Below are 11389 nucleotides of genomic sequence, written 5' to 3'. Positions count from 1 at the left end.
ATGGTGTCCCTGTGTGTGGGTGTTTCTGAAAATCTGTGTGTTTCTACAGGCAGAGAACACTGGCACTTCTTGCTATTGTCTAAGTCCATCAATAGATTTTCTTGCATGGTTTACTAATATTTGCCGGAAGCCTCATGAGTCCAATTTTCCACACTAGAGACTAGGAATAGGAATAGGAATAGCAATAGGAGCTATGCTTGAAACTCTACTTTGGGAAAGGATTCTTATTTTATAGAAATGTCAACGGAATGGAATGACTTTACAGAATTTTAAAAACCTATACTAAATTTCAGTTCTTTCCTCCTTCACCTTCCCTCTTTTAAATGAACATTTGTTGTTGTTACCTTTTTTGTGTCATTTGCCAAAGCGCTACAGACTCAGTGGAGAAAATTGGGAAAATTCAGTGAAGCACGGGTAATATTTTGGTCTTATGGTATAGAGATAGCGATGAACACTTTTCTTTAAACAGTGATGGGGTATTGTGAACTGCGGTATGCTTCTTTCCTCTTCTGCCACTTTCTACTTTTTAAAAGAAGGATGACTGTCTGACCTTCCTGTACCGGTTGTCGCAGCCCAGGCCAGCCATGGTTGCAGACAGACCGCCGGCTGGGTGCCTCCCTGCCGGTTCCCAGGCTGCCGGGCCTTCGCCGGCGCGGCCCCTTTAAGGAGGCAGACGGCGGGGCGGTCCCCGCGCTGACTGGCGGAGCTCGGAGCCACGTGGCCGTCTCGGGGCTGCAGCTGTTGCTGTTGCTGCTGCCGGGGTCGGGCTGCGGCCAGGGGGTTTGGGTAGGCACAGCTGGACCCCGGGAAGGGGACGAGTCGACAGATGTGCGTGAGGAGGTCCCTGGTCGGCCTCACCTTTTGTACCTGCTACCTGGCTTCTTACCTTACCAACAAGGTGAGGGGGCGGGCGCGGGAGGCAGAGTTTGCACGTGGGAGGTTTGAGTCCGATAATCTTCCCCTGACAAACGGAGCCTCCTCCAGCTTTTTACCTCATTCTTCCTAGTGGCGATGGAGAGCGAACCTCCTCCGCGTGTGGGATGCTCTTTTAGAAATAGGATTTGTCAGCCTGTACTGTCCCTGTTTCCTGCACTGTAAAGCATGGCACATCTCCAGGGAAACAGGATTTTTGGGCTGGCCACTTCCCGGGAATTTGGTGTGGGGCTGTGTGTGCTAGTTTTAAGAGCAAGCAAGCAATTGGCTCCTGCTCTCCCGGGGAGGAAGAGTCAGAAGAAATCTGACACATCCTGCCTTTTTTCTAAACACGCCCCTGTCCTAGAGCCCCGTGAGGTTCCAGAAGCCTTTAAATAGAAGAGATTAAGCCGTCTCCCCCTCGCACTGCTAATTCCCGAATCAATTTTTTGTACGTCTCCACTGTAAGCACTTCAGGAGATTTTCATGGAATTATTTTAAAAAATAAAACGTACATTTAGTTTTAGGTTTAAACTAATGTCATGAAATCATGAAAACCTTTTGGTGAGGAGGCAGAGAAGCAGTGGTGCCAGGCTTGGGGTTTTGTTTTGCGAGGAGTGGGAAGCTGGCTTTAGGTTTGGTACCACGCAGGGAAAGGTTGGACCCAGTAGGACCGAGTGAGCATGGCTGGTGCATTACCTGTTGGCCTGGGCTCTGGGCTGGCCCCAGCCAAAGTGGGAATACAGGGTGCAGGACCACCTGGCCCCACTGCGGGGTCTTACGGCGGGCTCCCCACCTGTTCCGCTCTTCCTCTCCCCTCTCTTCCTCTCTGGAAAAGAACCATCAACAAACAACATTTCCTTCTACCTCCTATCCTACGGTGAATGGCTGCCTTTATATATTCAGAGAATGCTCCCCAACCCCCTTTCCTTCTCCAGTTGATTTTTGTTTTTATTTTTATTTCATTTTTTTGAGATAGAGTCTCACTCTGTCACCCAGACTGGAGTGCAGCGATGCGATCTCGGCTCACTGCAACCTCCGCTTCCCAGGTTCAAGCGATTCTCCTGCCTCAGCCTCCCGAGTAGCTGGGGCTACAATTGTGCGCCACCACGCGGGGGCTAATGTTTGTACTTTTAGTAGAGATGAGGTTTACCGTGTTGTCCAGGCTGGTCTCGAACTCCTGACCTCAGGTGATCCGCCCGCCTCAGCCTTCCAAAATGCTGCGATTACAGGTGTGAACCACTGCGCCTGGCCTCCAGTTGATTTTTAGTTATGGCGATATGCCTTTGAAGGTCCATAAATGCAGCCTTCCTGGGAGGCAGTTATGGGTTTTACTTCCTGGCTCCACTTACTTGGCATTTGGAACCTTACTCTTTCTAAACCTAAGTTTCTTAACTTTAAGATGGGACAAAGCGTGCTCTTGAAAGTGCCGTGGCCGGGTGCGGTGGCTCACGCCTGCAATCCCAGCACTTGGAGAGGCTGAGGTCGGTGGATTGTTTGACGCCAGGAGTTCGAAACCAGCCTGGCCAACATGGCGAAACCCCGTCTCTACTAAAAATACAAAAATTAGCCAGGTGTGGTGGCAGACGCCTATAATTCCAGCTACCCAGGTGGCTGAGGCAGGAAAATCACTTGAACCTGGGAGGCGGAGGTTGTAGTGAGCCGATTTTGCACTCCAACCTGGGCAACAGAGCGAAACTCCATCTCCAAAAAAAAAAAAAAAAAAAAAAGAAAGTGTTGTTGTGAGAGTTAGTGGAAATGATGTTGGCCAGGCACAGTGGCTCAGGCCTGTAATCCGAGCACTTTGGGAGGCTGAGGTGGGCGGATCACCTGAGATCGGGAGTTTGAGGCCAGCCTGGTAGATATGGTGAAACCCCATTTTGACTAAAAACACAAAAATTAGCTGGGCGTGGTGGCGGGCGCCTATAATCCCAGCTACTCGGGAGACTGAGGCATGAGAATCACTTGAGCCAGGGAGGCGGAGGTTGCAGTGAGCAGAGATCAGGCCACTGCACTGCAGCCTGGGCAACAGAGTGAGACTTCATCTCAGCAAAAGAAAGGATGTTTGTAAGGTAGGTGGCCTAGTGCTTGCCATTGTAGCAAACTATAAGGTAAGTGGTCCTTACTCTGGAAGAAAAGAAAAGACAATCTTTTGTTTATACTGTGACAGTAATTAATAACTTTTAACAGATTTGTTTTCTTCTCATGGGACAAGTAGCTAAACTAAAGGAAGATTTTTTTTTTTTTTGTAGCACCTACTGAGGAATTTGGGAATTTGTGAAATCTCTGGATTTTTCAATTTAACTATTCTAATTTGTCTAGTGAACCTGATGGACATAATGATAAAATTTTACTTTAAAACAAAATAACTTTTCTTTTATTTCCATATAATCATTAGAAGGGGTAGATTAACACATCTGTCATGAAAGCCCGTGAGCCATGGCATTGGTTAGATAAAAAACATTTTATCTAAGCAAAAAAAAAGCAGACAAATAGCATTTAGTTCATAGAAATTTATGCCCCTCTCTGGATGTACATTTTCTTTCTTTCTTCCTTTCTTTCCTTTCTTTCTTTCTTTCCTTTCTCTCTCTCTCTCTTTCTTTTCTTTTCTTTCGACACAAGCTCACTCTGTCACCCAGGCTGCGGTGCAGTGGTGCAATCTCAGCTCACCACAACCTCCGCCTACCGGATTCAGGTGATTCTAGTGCCTCAGCCTCCCGAGTAGCTGGGACTACAGGCGTGCACCACCATGCTGGGCTAATTTTTATATTTTTAGTAGAGATGGGGTTTCGTCATGTTGGCCAGACTGGTCTCGAACTCCCGACCTCAGATGATCTGCCCACTTCAGCCTCCCAAAGTGCTGGGATTACAGGCATGAGCCACCACGCCTGGCCTGGATGTACGTGTTCATTTGTGATACTTTTACAAAATTTTTTGGAGCCCCATGGCATTTTATAAATTTTTGTCTGCTTTTTGAGACAGGGTCTTCTTCTGTCACCCAGGATGGAGTGCAGTGGTGCAATCATGGCTCACTATAACCTCTGCCTCCCAGGTTCAAGCGATCCACACACCTCAGCCTCCTCAGTAGCTGGGACTATAGGCACGTGCTACCATACCTGGCTAATTTTTGTATTTTTTTTTTTATAGAGACGAAGTTTTGCCATGTTGCTCAGGCTAGTTTTTAACTCCTGGGCTCAAGCAATCTGCCCACTTTGCCTTCGCCTCCCAAATGCTGGGTTTACAGGTATGAGCCACCGTGCCCAGCCAACAAATTTAATAAAAAAGACAAAATACCTTCCATGTGTATAATGCGTCTAGGTGTTAGATTAAATTAAACAAAATTGTTTGGTCCCAAGAATATATAATCTGAATAATCGAAATCATAGCTGACCACAGGCCCTGAGAATGTAAATACGATGGTTTGGAATGCTTTGGCTTGGGGATGTTGGGAAGTGTCAGAACTAGTGGAAAGAGTAGGTCAAGAACAGCTTTTGTTTATTCTGTGACAGTAATTTATAACTTTTAATAGATTTGTTTTCTTCTCATGGGACAAGTAGCTAAAGGAAGATTTTTTTTTTTTTTTTTTGGTAGCACCTACTCAGGAATTTGTGAATTTGTGAAATCTCTGGTTTTTTCAATTTAACTATTCTAATTTGTGTAGTGACAAATTAGTGGCAGGAAAGAAGGGGAGACAAAGGAGATTGTCCACAGAGGGAGGAGGAGGTGAGCTCGAGAGTGGAGGAGAGGAGATGGGAGAGCCAGGGAGGTTGTACATTATGAGACCGTGGTGAGGAACTTTATATCTCTTGGAAGCTTGAGCCTTTTATGGCCATTGTTTCATCTTCTCAACCAGGACGGTGATGTTCCCTTCTGGCAATCAAGCTCAGGGGGTCTGCTTGGACCAATTAGAGGCCAACTGGGAAGAAATCTGCAGTGGATACCCCATGAGCATATTCATTCTACTATGAGCATATTCTACCATGAGCATATTCTATCATGAGCGTATTCTACTATGAGCATATTCTACTATGAGCATATTCTATTGTAAGCATATTCTACTCTAATGTGGCAGAGAGCATGTAATTTCTCTGCCACATTAATTTTCTTTTGAATTAGGGAAGATTTTTTTTTTTGTCTAAAGTGGAGGATGCTCTCTTCTCGTTTTTTGAAGCTTCCATTTCAGTTTATTTCCGTATTCCTTAGTGTAATTTTCTCCTTCAGCCGTTCCTCTATTTATTTGTAGAAAGAAAATTCTTTTGAAAAAATCTTATATAGCTCATTCTGACCCCTTCTGTTGTTTGAAAGAATGGCCGATATTTGTTAGAAATTTGAAGCAGGAAGTGTGCTGTCAAAGGAAGCTGCCCTAGGTAGGGAGGGAGGAGAAAGCACCACACCCTTGAGCTCTGGCTTGGTGGCCTGGGCTGGCCCAGGCTGATGACATGTTCCTCTGTCCTTTGGGAGGTTCCAGCTGTCATCAGGCCCTAGGCAACCAGCTGTCCTTCTTCCCTTCATAGCAATTGAGCCTTCAGCTCAAAGGCGAAGTTCATTTCTGATCTGGACAAGTGGTTGGCATTTGTAAAATACAAATAATTTATTAAATTAATAAATACTAAAACCTCAGTGAAAATAAATGGGTAAACGGCAGAAGTAGACAATTCACTGAAAAAAGAGATACAAGGCCGGGCACGGTGGCTCACGCCTGTAATCCCAGCACTTTGAGAAGCCAAGACAGGTGGATCATCTGAGGTGAGGAGTTCAAGAGTAGCCAAAAATTAGCCAGACATGGTGGTGCGCACCTGTAGTCATGGCTACTTGGGAGGCTGAGGCAAGAACACTGCTTGAACCGGTAGGCAAAGGTTGCAGTGAGCCAAGATTGCATCATTACATTCCAGCCTGGGCGACGGCGAGACTCTATCTCAAAAAAAAAAAAGAGTTGCAAGTGGATAATAAACATAAGAAATTTGCTTACATACCTTTCAACAGCTCCAATTTTTTTTTTTTTTTTTTTTTTTTTTTTTTTTTTTTTTGAGACAGTCTTGCTCTGTTGCCAAGGCTGGAGTGCGGTGGTGTGATCTTGGCCCACTGCAACCTCTGCCTCCCAGGCTCAAGTGATCCTGTCACCTCAGCCTCCCAAGTAGCTGGGACTACAGGCTTGCACAACCATGTCCAGCTAATTTTTGTATTTTTTGTCAAGATGGGGTCTCACCCTGTTGCCCAGGCTGGTCTTCAACTCCTGGGCTCAAGTGATCCTTCTGCCTTGGCCTCCCAAAGTGCTGGGATTACAGGTGTGAATAGCTCCCAAATTGCTCCTTCTCTTTCCTCAAGAACCTCATTGCTAGGGCTTTGCTGTTCAATCCAATAGCATTTTGTCTGAACAACACTTCTCAGTGATGTGAGGAATTGCCAGAAGGGGACAGCAATTAGGACCTTGATTCCATTTGTCATAGATTTCTTTTTTCTCTGTTCTTTAGCAAGGTGAGGCAAGAGTTTCAGGATCTTTGATTTCGCCCAGTATGTAGGCCAAAGCTAAGCACACAATAAACTAAACATTTATTGTCATAATGAAGTTTGTTAAGGGTATTTCAGGCCATGACTCAGATGCTCACTTAATCCTTTCCTTTTCTCCATATGAGAATAAAAATATCAGAAAAGTAGGGAGGAACATATTGAATTATGTAGTAAATAGATTTCAAGAAAGAAGAGGAAGTGTAGAACAACGCATAGGCAGTTAGCCATAATTGTGGCATTTAGGAGCTCAAACAAGGAGAATTCTGTGTGGACTAATCCGTGGGAAAAAAGAAGATACATAAACTTGCCCAACACCAGTCCACTCCATTTTTTTAGAGCATGTGAAGGATCAGTAGAGTCCTTGCCTAAAGCCATTTGAAGGTTTTAGACTAAAAAAATAAATTCTTGGTGGTCAATAAAAGGAAAAAAATGGAAAAGATACCCAGAAGGATGAAACACAATTCCTTCACTCATAAAGTGCTGTAAATTCAATTATTATCCATAAATATGCATAAGAGAAATAGAAATTGACCTTGAGGTGGTTTTAAAAAAGTCCGTAACATGCTAAAACACAGCAAAAACTATAACTCCTATGCAGAATTAGTCTGAAAAAATCATTTAATGCAAACAACATACAAAATCCTAAGATGCAGAATTAGTTTGAAAAAAAAATCATTGAATACAAAAGACATACAAAACCCCAAAAATTGAAGGACAACAAAGGAAAGAAAGACTAGGATGTGGTTTTACTTGAAGAGAAACAAAGGATTGGATTTTTAGGTAAACTGGACCATAGATAAAGTGGATACCCTGAGAAAACAGACTGTGTCCGGGGACTTGTCTGAATGACTCTGGGGCTGCTACAGTTACACTGTGACATTTCTGGCATCTGGGAAGGTGCTGAGTGTTCCAACATCTGTAACATCAGACCCAGCTGCTGTGCTTCCCTGTTTGCTCATGATGCCAGCTGCATTTCACCAATTAAAAGACAGCCAGGCTTCTGGCAGCGCTGGGAAAAAGCGGCTCAATCTCTTTTTTCTTTTCTTTCTTTTTTTTTTTTTTTGAGATAGACGCTCACTTTGTTGCCCAGGCTGGAGTGCAGTGGCACGATTTCCACTCACTGCAACCTCTGCCTCCTAGGTTCAAGCGATTCTTCTGCCTCAGCCTCCTGAGTACCTGGGACTACATGTGTGCATCACCACGTCTGGCTAATGTTTGTGTTTTTAGTAGAGACGGGGTTTCACCATATTGGCCAGGCTGGTTTCGACCTCCTCACCTTGTGATCCACCTGCCTTGGCCTCCCAAAGTGCTGGGATTACAGGCGTGAGCCACCATGCCCAGCCGGCTCAATTTCTTTAGTATGACTTAGGAGGTCATTTGTTTGCCCAGTTTGTGATTTTGATGAGAACAATGGCCTTTTTAAAACTTGAATTTACCTAGGTTATGTGGTTATGTGGTTATGTTTCTTTAATAGAAATGTCTTTGATTATATGGTTTGTCAATTTTCTATCATTTGAAATGTGCAATAATTTGGTGTTTGTTTTTCAGTATGTGCTGTCTGTCTTGAAATTTACCTACCCTACATTATTCCAGGGGTGAGTATCCTCTTTGCTCTTTATGTACATTTTTAGGAAATGTCCAACCAACATCATTCTTTGAAATAGTTTTAATAACTGCATAGATTTTTTTTTTTTTTGGCAAATAGACATATTGTAAGATATTTAGCCACCTTATTAACAGACATTTATGTTCCATTTTGGGGGTATGAAAACAATGTTACTAGACATTTTTGTGTTCAAGTCTGCCAAATTTCCAACTATTTCTTTGGGATTGATTCCTACATAAGAAATTTGGGTTAGGCTAGGCATGGTGTCTCATTACTATAATCCCAGCACTTTGGGAGGCTGAGGCAAGAGGATTGTATGAGGCCAGGAGTTCGAGACCAGTTTGGGCAACATAGCAAGATGCTGTCTCAAAAAAAAAAAAAAAGAAAGAAAAAACTGGCTAACCATATGCAGAAAAATGAAACTGGACCCCTATGTCTCACCATATACAAAAATTAACTCAGGATGGATTAAAGACTTAAATTTAAGATCTCAAACTCTAAAAATCCTAGAAGAAAACCTAGGAAATAGTTTTCTGGACATTGTCTTAGACAAATAATTTATGGTAAGTCCTCAAAAGCAAATACAACAAATACAAAAATTGACAATTGGTACCTTATTAAACTAAAGACTTTCTGAACAGCAAAAGAAACTATTAACAGAGTAAAGAGATAGCCTACAGAATGGGAGAAAATATTTGCAAACTATGTATCCGACAGAGGACTAATATCCACAATCTATAAGGAACGTAAATAAATCAACAAGAAACAAACTAAATAATTCCTTTAAAAGTAGGCAAGGTCCACGAATAGACACTTCTCAAAACAAGATGTGCAAGTGGCCAACATATGAAAAAATGCTTAACATCACAAATCATCAGAGAAATGCAATTCAAAACCACAATGAGACACCACCTCATACCAGTCAGAATGGCTGTTATTAAAAAGTCAAAAAATGGCTGGTGTGGTGGCTCACGCCTGTAATCCCAGCACTTTGGGAAGCCAAGGTGGGTGGATTACCTGAGGTCAGGAATTCAAGACCAGCCTGACCAGCATGGTGAAACCCCATCTCTACTAAAAATACAAAAAAATTAGCCAGGCATAATGGCGCATGCCTGTAATCCCAGCTACTTGGGAGGCTGAGGCGGGAGAATGACTTGAACCTGGGAGGCGGAGGTTGAGTGAGCGGGAGGTTGGAGTGAGCCGAGCTCGCACCATTGTACTCCAGCCTGGGCAACAAGAGCGAAAATCTGTCTAAAAAAAAAAAAAGGCAAAAAATAACATGTTAGCAAAGTTTTGGAGAAAAGGAAATGTTTATACACTGTTGGTAGGATTGTGAATTAGCTTAACCCCTATGGAAAGCAGTTTGGAGACTTCTAAAAGAATGAAAAATAGAATTACAATTTGACTCAGCAATCCCGTTACTGGGTATATGCTCAAGGAAAATAAATTACTCTACCAAAAATGTACCTACACTCACATGTATTTTATCACAGCACTATTCATAACAGCAAAGACAAGGAATCAACTTAGGTGCCCATCAACAGTGGATTGGATAAAGAAAATTTGGTATATATGTATATATGTGTGTATATGTATGTATATATATACTGTGGAATACTACACAGCCGTAAAAAAGAGCACAATTACATCCTTAGCAGCAACATGTATGCAGCTGAAGGTCATTATCCTAAGTGAATTAACATAGAAAGAGAAAACCAAATACTGCATGTTTTTACTTGTAAATGGCGGCTGAACATTGGGTACACATGGACATAAAGATGGAATGGTAGCTACTGGGGATTCCGCAAGGGGAGAGTTAGGGAGAAACGTCAGTAAGGATTGAAAAACCACCTATTAGGTACTGTGTTCACTGGGTGACAGGATCAACAGAGGCCGAAACCAGCATCACACAATGTACCCGTGTAGCAAATCTGCACATGCACCCCTTGAATCTTAAAAAAAAAAAAAAGAAAATTAGCTGGGCATGATGACATGAACCTGTAGTCTCAGCTACTCAGGAGGTTGAGACAGGAGGATTGTTGGACCCCAAGAGTTAGAGGCTGCGGTGGGCTGTGATCTTACCGCTGAACTCCAGTTTGGGTGACAAAGTGGGATCCTGTCTCTAAAAAAAAAAAAAAAATTAATTAATTTGGGTTAAAGTGCATGAACTTCTTTAGTATTCCCCTTGAATATTAACATATTCTTTTCCAAAAATGTTTGACCAATTGACATTGCCACCCAGTCTCTACATGAACGTTTCGATAATATTGTGCTCAAACTGTGATTCTCTTTGCTGATTTCATGAGCAAAAGGTGTATTGTTTTGTCGTATAATTTTTTAGGTTATTCATCAAGTTGGACAATTTTCTTATGCATATTATCCACTTGTATCTCTTTTCCAGTGAATTGTCTAGTTGTGCCTTTTATCCGTTTTCATTGAGGTTTTAGTGTTTTTCTTATTAATTTAATAAATTCTTTATATTTTAATGAGCTCAATCTGTTGTCCATTATGTTTTTGGAAATAATTTTTGCAATTTGTTCTTTGCCTTTCAATTTGTTTATAATTATTTCGATTATTTAAATATTTTTTATGTGGTCAAATATATTGACTGTTTCTTTCATGATTGCTTCCATTGCTTTTGTTTTTTTCTTCTCCATCATAAAACCATTTAGATATTCACCTATATTTCATTAAAACTTTATTCATCATTGTCAGTTTAATTTAGTGTATGGTGCAATGTGAAGACATTGTCCCTTACCCAGTAGTTAACTAATATATACTGGCCTCATTTATTCTGTAGTCCTTTCTTTTGCCTTATTCCCAAAGGCATAATCATCATTTAGATATTCACCTATATTTTCTTAAAGCTTTATTCAAGCTTTAATTGTTGACAGTTTAATTTAGTGTATGGTGCAATGTAAGGAAATTGTCCCTTCCCCAGTAGTTAACTAATTTATACTAGCCTCATTTATTGTGTAATCCTTCCTTTCGCCTTATGTCCAAAGGCATAATAATCTGTATATGTTTGTTAATATCATATACAGACTGTCCCAACTTAACGACGGTTGGACTTAAATTGTTTGACTGTACGATGATGTGAAAGCAATATGCTTTCAGTAGAAACCATACTTAAGCTTTTGAGTTTTGCTGTTTCCCAGGCTAGCGATATGCCATACAATACTCTCCCCTGGTACTGGGCAGTAGTAGCAAGTGGTGAGCTGCAGCTCTCAGCCAGCCACGCTAATATAAATGTTCTGAACATGTTTATGGTAAGTAGGCCAAGCTCTGGTGTTCGGTAGGTTATGTGTATTCAATGCTCTTTCAGTTATGACGTTTTTAACGTATGATCAGTTTGTTGGGATA

At 42.0% G+C, this 11389-nt stretch overlaps 1 protein-coding gene across 1 annotated transcript in view; it reads left to right on the top strand.

Moving 5' to 3' along the window:
• The first annotated feature begins 715 nt into the window (after positions 1–715).
• Positions 716–11389, top strand: part of TMEM241 (transmembrane protein 241) — a 143331-nt gene continuing 132657 nt past the window's right edge. Inside the window, exons 1-2 of the mRNA XM_010383238.2 lie at positions 716–898; positions 7969–8015. Coding sequence (XP_010381540.2) covers positions 827–898; positions 7969–8015 — 119 coding nt within the window. The 5' untranslated portion in view covers positions 716–826. The remainder of the gene's footprint in view (positions 899–7968; positions 8016–11389) is intronic.

This window comes from Rhinopithecus roxellana, chromosome 21, assembly GCF_007565055.1.
Source record: "Rhinopithecus roxellana isolate Shanxi Qingling chromosome 21, ASM756505v1, whole genome shotgun sequence".
NCBI classification, from domain to species: Eukaryota; Metazoa; Chordata; class Mammalia; order Primates; family Cercopithecidae; genus Rhinopithecus; species Rhinopithecus roxellana.
Note: the sequence above shows the minus strand (reverse complement) of the source record. Positions and strands in the feature narration are given on the sequence as shown.